General features: G+C 35.1%; 1 protein-coding gene across 1 annotated transcript; it reads left to right on the plus strand.

The window, feature by feature from the left end:
- Positions 1–257: 257 nt before the first annotated feature.
- Positions 258–21402, plus strand: LOC149374176 (uncharacterized). The gene is made up of 5 exons (XM_089594777.1): positions 258–409; positions 18985–19195; positions 19538–19909; positions 19964–20899; positions 21007–21402. The coding sequence occupies exons 1-5, from the start codon at positions 258–260 to the stop codon at positions 21400–21402; spliced, it is 2067 nt and encodes a 688-aa protein (XP_089450903.1).
- The last annotated feature ends 363 nt before the right edge of the window (positions 21403–21765 follow it).

Raw genomic sequence — 21765 nt, forward strand, 5'->3', positions numbered from 1 at the left:
GGGGCGCGATTTCAGAATTGCGCTCACAGCGAATAAGTGTGTCATGATGACGGTCAAATCTTTGGTTTCTCCGTAGTCAAGTCGAGTCAGAATAGCGGGGGGGGCAGAGGGGATGGAAGTTGGAATGAAAATACGCAACCGTACTTACACACATGCATAAAGTGGTGCAGCATCATGCAGTCTTGCACATGCAGTTATTCCATTGCAACCAGCCTACATTTTTGTTCTTCGCTGTAAAAGAGTCCTTTTTTGTCGGGATGGATACAACAAAAGTTTTTTCGTCCAAGGCTGAATTGGACAAATGGATAGCTGAACTGAAGGAGACGAATAACATACAGTTATGTAAAGAGCATGGCTCCACCAAGAATCAAAAAAGTGAAGCTTTGCACTACGCGTACCTAGAGCTCAGGTATAAAAGAGAAGGTACTTTTACTACTCGAGGAAAAAACAAATTCGTAAAACTAAAAGTGAAAAAATTGGTTGTACTTTTAAACTCGTTTTAATTCCGAACAAAGATAATGATTGCCTTCGATTAAATGTAGAAAAGTGCTTTTTTGAACATAGTGATGCGTGTACAATTATTCAGGGACAAAAATCAAACGAAAATATCTATCCAAAATCGGCGAATGTGCCACTACCGAAGCAACAAGTCCTAGCAGCAAACCAACACAATTGTAAGTACACATATATGCATTTATTAGTAGAATGATTAATAATTTAATTTTGCTGTGAAGGCAGATTTTGCTTGTATCACTTGTTGTATGGATTACGCCACTTGAATATTTCGGTATTCTTGAAATAATAATGCTCTGTCCGTTTGTGTTTACGCTGCATAATACTGCGTACGCGAAATAGTATACTGTTATCAAAGTATAGACGCACAACATACCGCGTGTCACATTAGCTTTGACAGCAGCTTCTGTTTCAAAAATACAAGTCCACTAGCAGCCCCCCGTCTCGGCTTCGCCCGAGACTTACTAAATAAAACACCGTAGTGTGTTGACATGGAATGTGAAACATTTTAAGTTAAAAAATTTACACATATTCCTGATACATCTCAGAACAAAAATCTTCTTATTAAAAACATATTTTTCGGAATCCATATAGTTTATTTGGTCAAATAATAAGGTGTAAAAATTCAAAAAAATAATTATGCAAAAAAGTACCGTGCGTTCTTCATGCCATAAAATAATCGGTGGCCATAAGAAGCCGTTGATTTACAGTTTCTCCCGTGTAATTCACGAAAACGGCTATTTTTTAAGATTCAGATTTTAAACCTCCAAAAAATTTATATTAAAAAAAAATTTTTTTTCTCATATCTCACAACTTTATTACCAGAGCAACAAAGTCGTGGACCTTCAACCCTATATTTTTATTGCCACAAAAACACAAGTACATTTTCTACTCATTAAAAAATTTGAAGTAGGATCTTAAAAGATTTCAGAGATTGCTGTGAGGGTACAATGAAAAGCTGATCTCTCACGAAATGGACTCTTTAGTTGTCGATTTTGACGCGGCTGTTTGAATCTCGATAAATTTTCTGCGTCAGTTTCTTGACGCCTAAGTAAAATTGTATTTATTAGATACATTTGAAGTTTTTCTTCCAATTCACCCTCTTGCGACTTTTGGCATGCTTAAAATTTGTGTTACCCCTAAAGGCTGTTTTCTGTCAACTTTGTTAAGTTCTAATATATTTGTTGGCAAGGTAGTTCAACGTCCAATGGCCCTAAAAAAGACCGGTGAGCTTCTTAAGTTAACTTTTTCTTAACTGCAGTTAACAGCAGTTGTGACTGCCTGGATACCTCAGAGTGATCTTTTCTGGCTTGCTGTTGAAGACCCAGACTGATTGGGAGAAAAATTACAAAGTCTGAAGCTTTGGGGCTAGTTGTAGTACTCTTTCCCAACGTCTTTCGGTATAACTTCGAAAACGTTAGTGTCTAAAGCACCTTTTTTATTTGCAGATTCAGTTGTTTTGGTGATCTTAGATGGGGAGATTGGTTAGTGATACTTGTCTAGTGGAGGCTGTCCCGTTGGTTCAAGTTTTTTTTCGTTCATAGCTGTTATAGGTTTGCCCAACGCAGACCTTGGAGTGGATCAGTGATTCCTGGTTGAATGCTTAGAGTCGAGAGGGTAGTATAGGGTCGTCGGTCACGGGGTTGTCCAGCCTTGCGAAGAATAACTCCGCAGGTGACGTCTGCTAGTGAATGGCTGACTTGGTTTAATAGTGCTCGTCTTTAGTTAATACATTCTTTTAGTTGACGAATCGCTTCCGGAAATGGTAATAAAAATGTATTTGTTGTCAAGGTAGTTTACACTTAGGTGGATGCTAAAAAGAATCGATGAAATTGATGGTTAAGTAGAGAACGTAAATACTTATACTGGCGCTAAAAGGCGCCAGTGGTGAAACTTCCAGGCTATTCTTATTCCTGATGATGAAGAGCTGGCTACGGCTGCTTGATTCTTACCCTGGGAGTCTCGATGTACGAAGACTGTGATAGAGGGAGGTACGCCGCTGACCAAAGAATATCTCGTCTCGGGTCGTTCCCCGGATAACCAACCACTCATTGTTGGACGGGAACATGTGGGTAAGCACGTTGGGGACGCGATGACCAAGAAGGTAGCCGTCGTGGCTGCCCGTGACCCTCAGAGCTGTTTTCCCTTGCTTAGCGTCAAAATCATGCAACCGCGGGTACCCACATTATATGTCAACACCATACACCGATGCACACTTTTAGTAATAATCAATTAATTAGCAAAAAACTTTATTCATCCAATTATGGATGTTATCATAAAAACAGGCTTTAGAAATATCACACACTCGATTTGTTTTAACTCTGAAGCCTTAAAAGAAGGTAAACAGTTGGTTGAAAGTAGTCATGTGTGCGACGAAACAGAATTTCAAAGTGGTGGAGTTAGCAATTTGATGAGTGCCGTCGTAATAAGGCAAACCTCGGTAACTTCAGCCCCCTACAAAGTTAACCTGCATGAACGTTTTATTCAGATTATTTTGAAAATGGTCTAAGTTGCAATGCACATGAAAATTACCTTCACTTACAGTTGGATAATCATCGAAATTTATGTAATTTTACTCCACCTGTCTTTGCGCTCCTGTTACACTGAACAACACAGCACTTTCTTACACCCATATTTCATACGCATTTAAATAATATAAATCACAATGATCATGTCTCATTTCGCGTATTTATCTTTCTTTTTGCCGTCTGCTTATGAGAGTATGCTCTAGATAGATAACTCACGAGGCTTCATTAATATATTGTTACATTCAAACATTTTACAACCGTTATTGGCACGACATAGTTCATTTTTTTACATTTGTGGAAGTGCAATTTCATAATATTGATACTATTTATGCATATGTGATGATAACATCTGTAAATTTGACGAAATACTGTTATTCTTTCCTTAATTAAGCAAAAATGACAGTAATTTGGTACCCCAGGTTTCCTGTTTTCTCCACCACGCACGCTGGCCTCGACTCATCTATCCCCTCCCATCACTTGCACCTTGCCAATATGGCGCGAGTTCACTTTTTGACACTGTTTCAAGCACCCCGTCGTGACCAAGTGGCCGAACCAGGCGCACATATTACTTTTTTTTTTTTTTGAGAAGCAAGGAGGGGGTTGCCGAGTGTGTAGCGCGAAAATGGGCATATATAGGCTCATAGTTGTCGCGGTGGCGCAACGGTAGAGTTGCAGTTCCGTCGATCTTTGAGGTTAAGCTGCATTCGGCGCGGTTAGTACTTGGATGGGTTACCGTCTGGTGACCATTCAGGTCTCGCCATTTCCCCTGTGCTCTTGATTTTCGAGGGTCGATTAACTGTTCCTCTGTCGCTTCGACATCATGATCATAGGTGTGACTATTAGATGGTCCAGATGTTTATATGCGTATAAACATCTGGTCATAACTCAGGTGCACCGATGGCTGAAAAACAGTATTCTTGTGTTATAAAAAGCCATATCTGAACCTACGGGCGATGATGAACAATAAAAAAAAAAAAAAAATGTATAGGCACATACTCTGGAGAAGCGTGGAATGGGTATACCGAATATGTGCCTACATAGATAGGAGTGGAAATGCCGAATACAGCTATATAGCTATATGACCACGTATATCGTAGCGAAAGCAAGCGACGAGTCTCTCGCTATACTTACTTCTTAGATAGGATCTTAGAAATTAAAGGGAAATAGAGAAAAAAAATATTCGACATCTAATATTTATAAAATAAAATACAATACCTATTCTTTCATTTTACAATTCTCTATAACATATGAAAGCTTAAGAAAGGATAGCCATATTATTTTTCGAAAATTAAATCATACCAATAAATGCTTACACAATTGTAAGCTCAGACTTTCAAGGCATTTATTTTTTAATTTTTCCTGTACTTAAGATTTTTTTATAGTACGGTGTATCCAAGAAAGTACGTTGAAAAAATTTTTAACTTTAAATATTTTTGGAGGTTGATACCATGACTATAAGCACCTTAAATATAAATTATAATGTTTACTTCCTACAATCGCTTTGAACTGTAGGCCAAGCTTCGAAAGCTATCAATGAACATATGTGACTTTGGATTAAAAAACGATCTTAATTTGTACAGCTGAGATGGCTTTAGCTTATGCCACTAATAAAATAGTTTTGCAATTTGGGGTTCAATTATAAGTGCCGTCAGAATTTTTTTTTTTTTTTTTTTCAATACAATTTGTTATTCTGTTGTAATTTTTCATTACAACTTACGTTTTAATTTATAAACGTTGTCAACACTTTTTCGGGCATGTCAAAAAAATTATATTTTGAATACTGAGTCTATTAAACAATGTATTACGTTCATAATTCTAGTTTGCAAGGCTATTTCATAATTTCATAATACTAAACATATAATTTTTAAGAATCGTTCTTAAACTTCCAATAAATTATGAACATCCAGTTTACGAGAGATAATAGCCAAAGGTCCAAAAAATTTACTTTCGTTTCAATAATATCATTAACAATTGTTACCAGAAAATTTCTACAATAGTATTTCTTTCAATTTTAAAAAATCGGTGCTTAATATTTTTATGCTGTCAAAACATATAGATAGTCAAATAATATAAAAATCCTACAATTGAAATTGCTCTTTCAGTTTAGGCAATCTTTTGACAAGTAATAGTACCTGTTATGAAATATATAATGCTTAGCATAAATTAATTTAATTGTTTGTATGTGATAGAATTGATCATTAAAATGCAAGGCAGTTAAGCATCTTTTGTTAATTATCGTAGTATAATGTATATAGTAGTATACAGTTTTGTTTAATGATGAATAACCAAATTTTTTTATAAAAATCGAGTACGAACGTTGTAATTTATATGTACTTTAAAACGCTTACCACAGCAATAAATGTGGTTTGGTTTTTTTTTAAAGAACTTCTACGATTGTTTGATGATAAACGTTAGATTGCAATTAGTGTCTACATCTTATTTGCATTTTCACATAATGCAATGTTAAATGATTTTTTTTTCAGCTGAGGAAGCAGTACAATGTTTCACGGTAGCTATTTGAAGCGTTAGATAATTATGTGTATTTTTCCAAGATTCTGCACTGTAAATTGATTTATTGGTAACATTTCACCTTCTAGTACAAGCAATAATGTAAAAAAATAAGTTTATACTCGTTTTTTTTTTTTTTTTTTTTTTTTTTTTTTTTTAATATAGAAGATTGTATAAAACATAAAAATTTTCTTGCACATTGTACGTTACAAGTCATTAAAAGTTATTGAGAAATAAAAAATTTTTTGAAATAGCGTAATATGTTACTATTAAAAAAAAATAACCTTATAACCTTTTAGGATGGTGATAATTAAAGTATTTTCATGTTTCAGATCGTAATAAAAGTTTAACCGTTTACCTTTTTTTTTTTTTTTTGTTTTTTTTTGTTTGATGGAGCGGGGAGGGGAAAATCTTCATAGACACCCCAGCTAATCCGGTGGTAGTGTCAGATTCACCCGGTGTGCCTACCGACTAAAAACTAACCTCCCCGCATGGGACAGGTCCGTGAGGACCACTCCCCTAGAAGACAAAAGGGCATAAGAAGAGAAACAAGAAGGAAAATAACGGAGAATCTCGGAGGCCGACTCGCTCTCGAAGAGATGAGTGGAGGGGGCACTTACGCATCTGGGCGAAGCTCGAATCTTGGCTTGCGCCGGAAAACCAATTACATCAAATGCTAGAAATGTAGTTGTACTTTTAAAAATGATTTCTTGGGTGGGTACAAGAAAAAGTCTTTTTTCAGAGTGAAAGGACATAAAGAGCCTTTTCAGATTTTTGGAGAAAGTAGAGCTTTTTTAACCTACGTGACAAGAAAGAGTATTTTTGACTAATTTTTTTTCTCCGATTATAATGTGGCAGTCTATACGTGGCTATACATATAAAAATCTAAATCATTAATTAATAATTGAAATTCTTATCACCAGGTAACATAAGGTGCTTACTTGATCATTATTAAACTAAGAAAGCAGTAATTGATAACACAAGTACTAATTAAGGTAACGTGGAGTGCTTTCTGGCCCATAATGACATAAATAAGGCAATAATTTGTATTGATAAAGTAAATCGTAAATACTCCGTATCGTTTGTTAATAAGCTTTTCTATTATTAATAAATATTTTATTAATTATTTAACAACGTCACCAGTAAGTGACCTATGTTACCTTAGAATTTACCACAATGTTATTAAGTAATGCTTCATTAATTTACCCATATATACATACATACTTGTATCGCCAACTTGAAGTTAAAGGAAAAATAAATTTTTTGAAACAGACCCCTTTTTTTTTCTTGATTTAAAAAAGCTCTTTCGTGTCTTCTACTCTGAAAGAACTCTTTCTTGCGCTGACCCACCGATATTATTCAGCGATACAAGAAATTGTAAGACTTAAAAAAAAAATTTAACCACATCCTAATTTATTAATAAAGAGCGGGCCTTACTTTGAATAAACAAATTTGCAGTGCAAAATCTTCAAAAAATCCACTCAGTTTTCTGATACTCTAAAAAACTATCGTTAAATGTGTTAGTATTTTTTTTGCAGTAAGAGAACTATTTAACAATATTAAATTATGTTGAGTAGCAAATTCAAAGTTTTAGTCATTTATTGTAATCTAACGTTTTTTGTCATCAAACGATCATATAAGATGTTTAAAAAAAAACCAAACTACATTCATTGTTTTTAGATACAGTAAGTATTGAAATTTACATGCAAATTACAACCTCAGATTAGTAATATCTGTCAATAAAATAATAATATTTATCACATTAGAGTAAAATTATTATATTAAAAAAAAAAAAAAAAAAAAAAAAAAATTATGGAATGTGCGAAAATAGAAAATGTTGTTTTTTCGAACTATATTAAATAAGATTTTGTTAAGAATTTAATTATGATTACAAATTAAGGAATTTTTCTATCAATCTTAATGAAATACTAAACTTGAATGCATGAATCAAAAGAAAAAAATTGTTTCATTGTAAAAAATGAAACTGTATAACGTATGGAGATATTAGAAAAAATGCAATTGTTTGAATTTTTCACTAAGTACACTTAATGTATGTATAAGAAAATTTTTTTCACCTGAATAATACATCAATCTACATAAAAAAATCAAGAAATCGTCAAGAGGGACGACAACCTTAAAAATGTAAGACAATTGTTCTCCGCAAGCCATTGTAACAATATGAAAAAGTAATTCTTCTGAGACCTGAATCATGTAAAGTCCGTACGACTTTTTTTCTGCTTTAATTTTCATTTTCGGATAAGAAAAAGTAGACTTGGTTATGAATTTCCTCTTAAAATACCATCATATACAGTAGTAATTCTTCAACATGATTTAATTATTGATAACTCTTTGTAAATGTATTATCTCTAATTGAAACATATTTAAATGTTACTGAGTTGGAGATAAATGAAGGAGAATCCTTGGAAATGAAATGCACAAGTAATACCTATGTACAATTTTACTATACAAATTTTAATCATCACAGGGCTGTGAGGGTTGAAGAGATTCAGTACAAAATTATTTTTTTTCAAGAGGTTTTTTTCTCAAATACATGCGAGTATTTTTTATACATCAACAAATAATTATGCCAATCGTGAAATTTATCTAAAAGAAATGGGCAGAAATAAATCGCTTATGAGCAAATCAACTATTATTATTAGAGACTCCGCCTAGTAAAGTTGATGTGCTTATATAAATAGGAAAAACTCATTTTTTTGTTTTTTTGTTTGTTGGAACGAGGAAGGCGAAATCTTTATAGACACCCCAGCTATTCCGGCGGTAGTGTGGGATTTCCCGGTATGCCTACTGACTAAAAACTAACCTCCCTACATGGGACGGGTCCATTAGGATGAGTCTTGTATTGATCTTGAAAACTCTCGAAAATGGGCAATATCTTGGTAAATGTACTCTTGTCTTGTATTGGTCTTGTCTTGGTTGTTAGCTAGAGTACTATTGAGAAAATTACACACACGCGCGCGTGCACACACACACACACACACACATTTTACGAAGGCAAATTAGATCTACTGCCTATGTTTGTTCTTAAATCGAAGGCATATAGTAGAAGGATTCAATGCGATTGATTGGGGAAAAAATCTAAAACAAACAAGTGTAGAAAAATTCGAAGCTCTATTCAAATTTAAGTATTGTGAATCAAATTTTGTGAACTTTTCGAGTAAAGAAAGCGATTCCGTTGACATTGAAGAGGAGTTCTTAAATTTTAGCAATACTTTTTTAAATACTCAAACAAGTGGCTGATCCTGGCAAAATGAACTCCAAAGCTATTACGAAACACTAAGAACTACAGCGGAAATCAATGTAGTAGATTGGTGGTGGGACCACGAAAACTTATATTTATCTTTAGCAAGAATGACTCATGATATTTTAAGTATACTCTCGTCATCAGTTCCAGATAAACGCATGGTTTTGGAAGCTTCGCTAATAATCACTAACAGGATAACCTCGTTAAGGTGGTTCTTTTATGACTCCCGAGTCAAAGGTGTGACTGTCGAGTTGATATTTAATACTGCTGCATAATTTTTAAAACATTATTTGTTAATATTGTTTGTTGAGGCAAATTAAGTACTGGTTCAAAATTTTAGATCATAATATACGATATAAAAGTTCGTAAGAATGATTACCTCAAATTCGCCGTTAACCTCAAAATACCAGCAGTGGATGCTTGCCTACATGCTTTCAACAAAGGAAACGAAAATGTTTGCCAGTGATTTTTTTAATATCTTTTGATTATGTCTGTGAACACATATTTTTCGAGATAGCAGTATGCTTGGAATGGCATAAGCTTCATTGTGTCAGTTGTTTACTTAATTATGTTTAATAAATTAATAGCTAGGCTACAACTTTCAGTAAAAAATGCTTAGTAAGATTTAATACTATTCTGTTCATGATCATTTCATGAAAGAACCACCTTAAGGTGTCAAACCTTTCGCAGTTTGCTGTGCTTGAACTTGTGGATTAAAAGTGCTTTAGCGAAAAATATTGGTGGAATTAATTTAAATATTTTGCTATGAATCTTATTTTGTTTGTATGTATTAAATTCATGTACACTCAGTTGAACTCTGATCTGTCTTGGACCCTATTTCGGAACTATGGCGTGAAGTACTGTTTAATAATAGGGTCCGGGACAGATCAGAGTTCCACTGAGTGTACATTAAATTTTAATAATTTTATGTGGTTTTTTTTTAAATTGGCTTGCATTGAAATAAATAAAATTACCAGAAAGGAATGTACGATACTATAGTTATAAGATTCAGTACGGTCACCAAGAATCTTGTCAAGACAATTACTGGTCTTAATGATGTTTCTTATATTCCAATATACTTAAAATATACATACAATAATAGTTTCGTATCACAATATTTTATTATATCATAAATAGAACTAATATGTAGAGTTAAAGTATTTAGAGATAAAAATGTTATTGGAAAGTCATTTTTGTAAAAAAAAAATGTACATATCTGTATAATCGTATGAATTAAATTATTTACTAATCAATATTTAATATTATTATAATATAGCAGCAATATGGTATTTTGCAGAAAAAATAAAAGTATACAATTTTTCACAATACGTATAGTTGACCATGAGAAAACGAAGGTCTTTTGTAATAAAATTCTAATTTATCAAAACTTTGACCATGCGATTTATTGATTGTCATGGAAAAAGCTAGAACTGTTGGAAAAATTCACTACCTTTATATTTTGCATAATTTATGCTGTAATAAGTATGTTTTTTTTCTTTAATAAAATTCAAAGTTTTATTATTCAAAATGTACGAAAGTTCGCTATGAGTTGTTGGAACTACATCATATAAACATCTATTTATACCATCTCTATAAATTTTTTTAGGAACATCATCAGTTTTCCATCCCAGTGAAATTTCGATAGACTTTATTGTTCAATTTCCAATGTTCATGAACAATAATGAAAATTTTAAATCTGTACACCACATATTATTCTTCAATTTCATAACTTTACAGTGTTTCCATAGGAATAAATACCTTATAGTTTTACTAATTATAGAACTTTTACACTCATGCTTTATCACTGGAAGTATTCGTCTAAAATTGCCTCCTAAAATAAATAATTTTCCACCAAATAAAATATTATCATCACACAAATCTTTTAAAGTCTTATCCACTATTTTCAAAGCTTTTTTAAAGACCATTGAAGCTTCGTCCCAAATAATTACATTTACTTCTCGTAATATTTGTTTATCAGCTTTGTATTCTAAGAAAAAACTTTCAATGTTATTTTTATCTAATGTTAATCAAAATGTTCTATGACTTGTCATACCTTTAGGTAATAAAATTAAAGCAATTCCTGTTCAAGCCATAGATATAACCTTTTCCTTTTTTAAACAAAAATTAAAAAATTGATGTTTTGTATGAAAATGTTTTTCCAGAACCTTCTAGACCATCAATTGAATATAATTTTGTATCACTGTTATTATTTTCATTAAAAACTATTTTTTGTTCACAATTTAGATAAGCAAATAAATCCTTGAAATTTGTTTCTAAATCAGTTACAGTTTTATTGTCCTTGATATTTTAGATTTTACAGTTTCATTTAGTTCTGGTAATCCATAATCTTTACATGAATTTCCTTCAAATTTAAAGATTTCATTTAAATATAATAAAGCATTATAAAGCGCTAATTATAAGAGTGAGAGAGAGGTTCATCACGTGACCACATTTAACCTCTCTCTCACTCTTATAAGCTTCAATGCCAGTCTGTCAGACTCCCAGACTCCATCTTAACGCAGCCTTATGCTAAATAATTGATGCTCTATTGCGAGTCACTGCTATTAGTTATTGCTATGTTACGAAATTTTCTCGCGCACTGGTGCCGATTTCTTCGTGGACGACTAGAAGCAGTGCGTGAATGGCGTTCCTTGCGAACTGTATAGGTACATGCTAAGTCGATCTTCACACACACTTTTTAAAAAAAATAATAGATTAATATTACTTAGGGTTGAAGTTCCTATTTAAATAATGTACTTTTCACTCATTAAAAGTTAAATTAGTTTTTGATCATTTCCATGTAACTCAAATACTTGTAACGCATATTAAATTTCTAATAAGTCTTTAAAAGACTTCAATACGTCTAACAAATGCGTAGCTTAACAAACTGGGGGTAATTAAAACGTGTTGCTAAGCGCAGAGCAGCGATAGCTACACATAAAGCACAAGAATAGTGGCTCCCAAGGTGGTAACAACTTGCAATTATTCTTATTGTAATCCATTACTAGCTCGTTGTTTGATATCTGTGTCTGTGCTTCTTCACTGTTACACATTTAGAGTTAGTGCATCATCACGTATGTTCACCTTCTTGGCTTTTCATAGTTTGTCCAGCATATTGCTTGGAAATTCGATCATTTTGCGATTGTAACGTTTAATCATGGTAATTATGAGTATTTGTAGTTTGCAAGTTAAAAAAAACTTGCAGGGAGTTAAACAAAATTATAAAAAATGGCTGGACTTGTTCTCGATACTGCGCTAGACGGCACTGTTCCTTAAAATCTTCCTATTTTCAGGTAAGTACTTTTACAGTAATCTTAATTAACTCTCAAGTTACCTGCGTTATTGTAGCTGATGCAAATCATAAATATTTTCATGCTTATAAATTTCACTGTTATTGTGTAAGAATAAATTTGAACAGTTTATGATGTGCCTAAGTTTTTTTGGTGTCTGTGTGTAATAAAGAAACGTTTTTTTTTTTTGTTTAAATAATTTTAAGGAAGCGACAATTAAAAAAAAGACGTTGCTCTAACGTTTTTATTAAGAAAAACAATCGAATGTATCATATATTCCGTTCTATTTACTAATATAACTACATTTATTTCATGATGGTAAGATCTCCAAGTGATTTAAAACGTACTACAATATGCAGTCCGTTTAATAACTTTACTAATGGTAGCTTGCACCACAAGGTAATATTTTTGCATCATAATTCAAAACGTCCTGTTAACAAATATGTAGAATATGCTCATTTTATACAGTTAACAGAATTCATACCTAACACGTAGCTCAGCAGAAATGCATCTTATATTTCAACATCCGTTCACGAAGTGCAATGATTATTATGAAGTCAATATATCCTAGTATTTTATTATAATGATTCAATGTTACGAGAAACTAAAATAGTTTAAAAAGTTTATATAAGGCTACTTAAAACACTACAACTAAATAAAAATCACGGGCTGGTTACTTTGTACATAATAAGTATAACTTATGAGCATTCCATGAGTATAGTAATATTAATATGTGGTGGTAGCGAATGGAGTTGGTAAAAAATTTCATCACAAAAAAGTCTACAAATCGATATGGTTTACTCATTAGTAAGAATATTTTTATGTGACGCCTGGGCTATACATGAATTGTAGACTAATAGTTTTTGTATCCATGGTTATAAATTTCATACAGTTATAGTTTCCTAATTGGTGAACTTTTTTCTTTCGTTACTAACCGCTAGGTGCGTAGCACGCAGTGCCTCCAGCACAGCGTCAAAAAAGTGAAACTCAGGTACCAAAATGTGTGCAGATGACAGATGAGAGGGAAAACTTAATAAACTTTGCGGGTTAGAACAATTTAGAAATTATTCAACAAGTATGTTACTAATATATAAAGCAAAGTCGCTAAAACCGTTGTAATCGCTAACCGCGAAAACTACTGAACCCATTTTGCTGAAATTTTGCACACTGATTCACGATACTTCCTAGATGGTTTTAGTATAGTTTTTATCTCAAAAAATTTAAAAACAATAGCAATAAATGAGCTCAAAGTTTTGCAAAAATACGCCAGCTTTTCACTTTAGTACAGTAAAATCCGCTAGGTGGCGTCGACAGAAAATCGAAGCTACCTGCAACATAATTAAATAAGTGTGGTTATAATAAGCCGGAGCGTATCAAAAGTGGTATAGTCGAGCTTCGGCAGCTCAACAAGCTGTGTAACGATTGCAAGTGATAGTCCTGCAGCTGGGTATCCCGGTTACGGACGACACTCTTCTCTAAAGGGGAAGGGACTTAGGTGTCCCTTCACCCTGAATCTCGACGAGTGCGATAAAAAAAAAAAAAAAATCAATTCCAGCCGATGCCGTCCATGCCACAATACCAGGAGACATATCTAGCCAGAGCACAATCTGCACCAACTCTTCAGAGTCGTGTGGCAGTCCCACCATCCCACCTGGTGTAGTTAGAGAATTTGTGACTACAAATGTAAGCAAGGGAAAACAGCTCTGAGGGGCACGGGAAGCCACAACGGCTACCTTCTGGGTCGTCGCGTCCCCAACGCGCTTACCCACATGTTCCCGTCTAAAGATGAGCAGTTTTTTATCCGGGGAACGACCCGAGACGAGATATTCTTTGGTCAGCGGCGTACCTCCCTCCATCACAGTCTCCGTACATCGAGACTCCCAGGGTAAAAATCAAGCAACCAGTAGCCAGCTCTTCATCATCAGGAACAATAATAAAGAATAGCCTGGAAGTTTCACCACTGGCGCTTTTTAGGGCCATTATAAGTATTGGCGTTCCCTACATAACCATCAATTTCATCGGTTCTTTTTAGAGGCCATCCAAGTGTAAACTACCTTGCCAACAAATACATTTTTATTACTATTTCCGGAAGCGATTCGTCAACTAAAAGACTATATTAACTAAAAACGGGCACTATTAAACCAAGTCAGCCATTCACTAGCAGACGCACAACGTCACCTGCGAAGTTGTTCTTCGCAAGGCTGGAAAACCCGGTGACCGACGACTCTATATTACCCTCTCGACTCTAAGCATTCAACCAGGAATCACTGATCCTCTCCAAGGTCTTCGCTGGGCAAACCTATAACAGCTATAAAGGAAAAAAAACTTGAGCCAACGGGACAGCCTCCACTGGGCAAGTATCACTAACCAATATCCCCATCTAAGATCACCAAAACAACTGAATCTGCAAATAAAAAAGGTGCTTTAGACACCAACGTCTTCGACGTTATACCGGAAGAAGTTGGGAAAGATCCCAACAACTAGCTCCAAAGCTTCGGACTTTGTAATTTTTCTCCCGATCAGTCTGGATCTTCAACAGCAGGCCAGAGAAGATCACCCTGAGGTATCCAGGCAGTCACAATTGCTGTTAACTGCAGTCAAGAAAGAGTTAAATTAAGAAGCTCACCGGTCTTTTTTAGGGCCATCGGACGTCGAACTTCCTTGCCAACAAATGTATTAAAATTAACAAAGTTGACTGAAAATAGCCTTTAGGGGTCACAAAAGTCGTAAGCATGCTAATAGTCGCAAAAGGGTATATTGGAAAGAAAACTTCAAATGTATCTAATGAATACAATTTGAGGCGTCAAGAAACTGACGCAGAAAATTTATCGAGATTAAAACAGCAGCGTCAAAATCGACAACTTAAGAGTCCATTACGTGAGAGATCAGCTTTTAATTGTACCCTCACAGCAATCTCTGAAATCTTTAAAGATCCTACTTCAGATTTTTAAATTAGTAGAAAATGTATTTCTGTTTTTGTGGCAATAAAAATGTAGGGTTTAAGGTCCAGGACTTTGTTGCTCTGGTAATAAAATTGTGAGATATGAGAAAAAAAATTTTTTTTTTAATATACATTTTTTGGGGGTTTAAAATCTTAACAGCTTTAAAAAATAGCCGTTTACGTGAATTACACGGGAGAAACTGTAGATCAACGGCTTCTTATGGACACCGATTATTTTATGGCATAAAGAACGCACGGTACTTTTCAGCATAATTATTTTTTTGAATTTTTACACCTTATTATTTGACCAAATAAAACTATATGGATTCTGAAAAAAATCTTTTTAATAAGAAGATTTTTGTTCTGAGATGTATCGGGAATATGTGTAAAATTTTCTAACTAAAAATGTTTCACATTACATGTCAACACACTACGGTGTTTTATTTAGTAAGTCTCGGGCGAAGCCGAGACGGGGGGCTGCTAGTATGTATATATACACGTTGATAGCGTCGTCTGCAAGCTTTCGCGACCAAGTTGCACTAAATGCTTACTGTAGACACTTAGATTATTTTGTCTATATCCTCCAACCCCCTACATCTATAGTGAATAGATAACTTAATAAAAAAAAATCATAACTATATATAAAAATCTTTAGTAATGTGATACACACATATTTGTGGGTATGTAAAGACATGAAGATAAATATACATGAACAGGTATGCAAAAGCAAAGACGTTAGTATCAAATCTTTGATGTGATCTTAAAAACTATAAACACAACAGTACTAAGAATAATAAAAACCTGATAAATGGAAATTAAACAACTTAAACAAATAGCACATTAGTTTCGGATGGATTTTATTTGCGTCATTTTCAACAGTTTGCATACTGTAAGAAGTTGGCTCTAACAAAAGTTTTTTTTAAACATTTTTTAAAAATAGGGTCTAAAAATTTGCTATGAGCTCCTGGTATATAAACCCGAAACTGGAAATTTACTTGAGATCTTAATTTTTGACATATGCGTACCTGAACACTGTGGAAGTACGTTGCAGTTAACAACAACGGGCAGAACATATATTTAAACGGGTATCCCTATATACTGAAGCTTGAACACAGTTTCTTACGCGATAATTTATAATTACAATTTTTTGACGTGATTTAATTTTTCATAACTCAGATTTATATATGCATTACCTCTTATTAATAAAATATCATATTTATCAATGTTTGTACATGTAGGTTGCAATGGTGATAAACCCCAGCTTTATCCAAACGTTACTGAGTTGGAAATAAATGAAGAAGAAGCCTTGGAAATATAATGCACAAGTAATAAATATGTAAAGTTCTATTATCCAGATCCTTATTATCTATGGGGTGTAAGTTGAACAGATTTAGTATACAGAATATTTTAATGCAATGTATTTTTTTCTCAAATAAATGCGATTATTTCATATACGTCAATAGATAATGATGTCTGATTATGACATTTACCCAAAAGAAATGAGCAAAAATAAAACATTTTTGAAAGAGTCAAGTCTTACTGAAGACTCTGGTCGGTATAGTTGCGCTAATTTGAATAAAAAAATCGCACGCAAAATAAGTGAGGACACAAATGACCCTAGTGTCAGTTAGATGTATATCTATGTTAAATGTAAGAATCGTGGAATTAACGTATTTTTAACTAAATTTTAAAAAAATACAATATAATTTACTAGCGTAGCTACTTAAACTCATGTAAGATAATTCAGTGTATTTTATGTGTATTTTCACTCAGCTAAAAATATTACATTCATCCAACCAAACTGATATGCACTACTACCACCTGTAGCATGTTTACCTTACTTTGCGATTTTTCCGTGCCGAACGACTTCACCTGAAATCAACGTGACTCTAACAACAAGTGATGCTGTAAAATTAACTTTTTTTTCAAACTTGTGTATTCTTAGAAAATTCTAATATGAATAACATACTATACACAAAGAAATTGCAGGAAATTTTTAACAGGAATTCGTTTTTTGATCCTAAAATTGGTTTCATCCTACAGAATGTAAGTTTTAACAGTCCTGAAAATCGATTTTCCATTTTAACTTGTGAAACTTATGACGGTGATATTACGACCGAGACGATGACATTTTCCAGAAGCTATTATTACAGTTGCATGAGTAAACCAACTGTAAAAATAGAAGGATGGCAGACAGTTTTTGTAGGCTCTCCATTGATTGTTACCTGTACAGTTAAAGTCTACGTAGAAAGTTCTAACATTATCTCCTAGAAAACTCCACAAAATTCGTTAAGAGAATTTCAACTTGTGTATGCACAATTCTTGCAGCCATTCATACAGTAATTAAGAGTGTGTATATTAAACCATATTTAAATGCTTTTGAAAACAATTAAACAAGTATAAGGATTAGTCCTCCAAATTAATTTTAGACCAGATGCAAGAAGTGGTAGAAAATGATAACGTCGATTCCGTAACATCCAAACTTATCATACGAAATGTTACTTATGCAGACGAGGGTAATTACACTTGCCAAGTAAGATCTTCGTTTAAGGAACATCGTAGTACAAACAGTTTTATAGTAGTACACAGTAAGTTTTATGAATCACTAAATTTTAAAATTTTTTATAAAGATGGAAGCAAAAGCTTAAGTTTGTTAAACGTATCTCGTGTTACAGATCAAAATTCTTACATTTCCCTTACATCTAATAACAGAGACAAAGCTTATAGCGTTGGTCATGTAGTGTTGCTTACAGTTAACATTGATGCTTATCCACCACCAACTATCTCGTGGTAATAGTTGCACTTTTATACAGTTATAAATGTGTTCCAAAAATCAATCATTCATAAAAACTTTGACCATTAAAGATTAAAATTTTTAGGCTTACATCAAATGGTACAGAAATTGTTTTTGGAAAAAATTCCCGTTTGCCACAATTTAAACGACAATATCCGAAGTATCCAGAGAGTAATTTAATGATATCTAATGTTCAGGTGAAAGATGAGGGAATTTATACTTTTCGAGCAAACAATACCAATAAAATAAAGCTCTTGAATTTTTCAGTAAAAGTTTACGGTGATTTTATTAAAATTCTTACTGCCATACCCTTTAATGGAGAAATATTATACTTGCAATGCCCATTCTCTATATAAATAACAAATTTTTCTGCGTTTGCAGAAAAGCCTCGTGTTACCTATATTTAATCAAGCAAAACTAGAGTCTCTTTACAGTTTTAACAAAACCGCAACGTTTGCTTGTCAAGCCACTGGCCATCCTACCCCTAATATATCATGGTTTTACAAAATGTGCCCAGATTATTATTTTATGTATAACTGTACAACAGTAGAAATAAAGGTTTGCTTCGTTTATATATATATATATATATATATATATATATATATATATATATATATATATTTACATATATATGAGTGCATGAACAAGTTCGAAAAAGTAAAATAATGTTAAGTTAAAGCTAATCTCACATTTTAAGGGTAAACAGAGTAGAAATGGGACGTATTCAGAGTTAAAAGTAACCATGGAGTCGTTTGGAAAAATTATTTGCAAGGCTTGCCATGCTTCTATTGCGACTCGGAAGAATACAATATTGAAATTACCGGTTCGCAGAGTTATTTAACGTTCTGGGGTCTATTTTTATTTTGAAGAAAATTTTTTGGATTATTTTTTCACATCTCTTTTTAGAGATTGAGTCGACGATGCGCCTTACGGAATTATAAGTCCAGAAGAAGCATACAATGGTGAAAATATCACTCTTATCTGTGCTGCTGTTAAACATGACCATCTTTCTGTAACTTGGTTAGATGAACACCTCCAAGAGATAACTAGTTCTGATAAGTTTTAAATTACTTTCTTTTTACAAAATTAAAATTCTGCAAAATGTTCTGCTTGACCATAAAATCAATACTATTTTATTTGGATTTCAGCAAAAAGCATGTTACTGCAAAGAGGACTAAATTTACTAATCGAAAAGAGCTTGTGATCTATAACATAAGTCAATCAGAACAGGTCATACCAGAACAGGTTCAAGTCGCGCCTGAGTTTCCAATCCACTCCACGAAACCAGCCGTTCAACCAGAAGGCGCAGTATCAGGGCCGCGGCAGGGGATCGAATTACAATCAACAAAAATAGAGAATGTACGTAAATCGGCGGGTCCCCTATGTTATTTTAGGGCAGAATGGGAGAATATCTCATCAGATTCTTTCATTTTTGAATGTATATCGGGGGTAAAGATTCGGTTGATTGCTCCATTTAAGCAAGGTGCCTCACCGATCCCTCATTTTCCCTTAGTTAAGGAGGAGCAATAGGTGCAGAAGGCCATCGCCTCCTTGATTGATAAGGGAGCCATAGAGTCGTGCGCTAACTGGGAGGGGCACTTCATCTCCAGCTATTTCTTGGTCCCTAAACTAAACGGGTCTCATCGGTTCGTACTTAACCTCAAAAGGTTTAACAAATTTATAATGTCCCCCCACTTCAAGCTTGAAGATATTTGCACGGCTTGCGCCCTGGTGTCTAAAGACTCGTTTATGTGCAAGATCGACCTAGAAGATGCCTACTTCTCCGTGGCTATACATGAACAGAGTCGGAAATTCCTAAGTTTTATTTGGAAAGGACAACTGTTTCACTTTACGTGCTTACCGTTCGGTCTCAGCACAGCCCCGTATATCTTCACAAAGCTATTAAAGCCGGTGGTGAGCCGGTTGAGAGAAGACGGTTATTTATCGGTTCTCTATTTAGATGATTTTCTCTGTATCGCCTCTAACGCGGATGGATGCGTGGAGAACGCGAGGACCACGGTGTCACTTTTGACCGAATTGGGTTTCCTAATCAATTGGAGAAAATGCCGCCTAGTCCCGTCTACGAGACGCACCTTTTTGGGTATGATCATTGATTTGGTCCATTAGAAACTAGAGCTGCCGGAGGAAAAGAAAATAAAACTACCTAATCTCGTGAAAGCGCTGCTTGGGAGAAACTCGTGTAAAATTATGGAGCTCACCAAGGTGTTAGGAAACTTGATTGCGGCAGCACCGGCCGTGGAGTTTGGTTTCGTGCATACCAAAACTCTTGAAAGGGAAAAGACCTTGGCATTATTTAGGGTTGGTTTCAATTACGAAAAATCTATGCCCATCACGAGGGAAGTTCGTGCAGACTTAGAGTGGTGGTTGCGCAACCTCCCGGCTGCTTCTAACACATTTAAGACCTTGGATTTTGCCATAACGTTGTTTACAGACGCCTCGGATACCGGGTGGGGCGCGACCGACGGCGTGCGTGAAGTATATGGCCACTGGGACGCGGAGCAAAGGCTATGGCACATTAACCTCAAGGAACTTTTCACGGTTAAGCTGGCGCTGGAGTGTCTCGCCAGCGACTTATCCGACTGTCAAATTCTATTAAGGGTCGATAATACGACGGCTATCGCCTACGTGAACAAAATGGGTGGCGTGCGATATCCCCACTATAACAGTCTCTCTAGAGAGATCTGGAATTGGGCTGAGGAAAGAAAACTGTTCCTAGTCGCTTCTTATATTCCCTCCACGGAGAATTGCGTAGCAGACAGTCTGTCTAGGATAGCAAACGAGGACACTGAGTGGGAGTTGCATTCTGATGCGTTTGGGCACATTAAAAGATCCTTGGGCGTTCCGTGGGTGGACCTTTTTGCCAGTTTGGAGAACACAAAATATGAAGCCTTCTTCTCTTGGAAGCCCGATCCAAGAGCTCTCCAGATCGACGCCCTTACAGTGAATTGGGCAAATCTCGATTTTTATTGCTTTCCCCCGTTTAGCCTAATCACTAAAGTACTCGCCAAGATTAGACGGGAGAAGGCTACAGGAATCGTGGTGGTACCCCACTGGCCGAGCCAGCCATGGTTTCCCCTTTTCCTTGAACTGCTTATCTTTAAGCAAGTTCTTCTGGGACCAGCTCCTAACTTACTAATTACCCCTTTTAGGAACAAGCCTCACCCACATGCCAGCCGCCTCCGTTTAATTGCTGGCAAAGTGTCAGGAAGGCCTTTCTAAGGAAGAGGGCACCGCAGGAGGCACTGGAAGTGCTGCTGGCATCTCTGGCCCCATCCATCATGAAGCAGTATGGATCAGCCCTGAAAAAATGGTTTATTTTCTGTGCCTCGGAGGGTATGGTTTTCGGCGCCCCCGATAGGCTCAGTTTGTTAAAGTTCCTATCAGCCCAGTTTGTAGGGGGAGCGTCCTACGCCTCCCTAAACACAATGAGATCGGCAATATCGCTTATCTCTATTGGTAATCTTAGAGAAGACCCCCTAGTATCAAGATTTCTGAAAGGAGTTTTCAAGCTGCGGCCGGCAACACCAAAGTACGCGCAAACGTGAGATGTGTCGCTAGTTCTGGAGTACTTAAGACCCCTCCATCCGTTGCACAAGCTAAGCCTCGAAGAGGCAACATATAAAACGGTCACGCTCCTTGCACTAGGTACAGCGCACAGGGCTCAGACGTTGGCAAGTATTAAAACAAGAAATATATATGAAACCTCACGAGGAGTAGAAATAAGGATAAGTGACCTAGTCAAGACGTCGGCGCCAGGCCGATATCAGCCACTATTAGTCCTCCCAACGTTTAAAGAGGACCCTAGTCTCTGTGTGGCCTCAACTTTGATGCAGTACTTGGATAGAACCAAAGAACTGCGGGGCAGTGGTGGCACTTTGTTTATTACGACTAAGAAACCTCATGGGCAG

Source organism: Copidosoma floridanum, unplaced genomic scaffold (assembly GCF_036245765.1).
Source record: "Copidosoma floridanum isolate Cflo_tuat_1 unplaced genomic scaffold, Cflo_Japanese_pri ptg000021l, whole genome shotgun sequence".
In the NCBI taxonomy this organism is placed as follows: domain Eukaryota; kingdom Metazoa; phylum Arthropoda; class Insecta; order Hymenoptera; family Encyrtidae; genus Copidosoma; species Copidosoma floridanum.

What these genes read in the sequence shown, in the direction of transcription:
- LOC149374176 (XM_089594777.1), top strand. Translation starts at nt 258, where the DNA reads ATGGATACAACAAAAGTTTTTTCGTCCAAGGCTGAATTGGACAAATGG. An exon ending in TACGCGTACCTAGAGCTCAG is followed by an intron (nt 410 to 18,984) that starts GTATAAAAGAGA and finishes TTTGGATTTCAG; the next exon opens with CAAAAAGCATGTTACTGCAA. An exon ending in ATTGGAGAAAATGCCGCCTA is followed by an intron (nt 19,910 to 19,963) that starts GTCCCGTCTACG and finishes TTGGTCCATTAG; the next exon opens with AAACTAGAGCTGCCGGAGGA.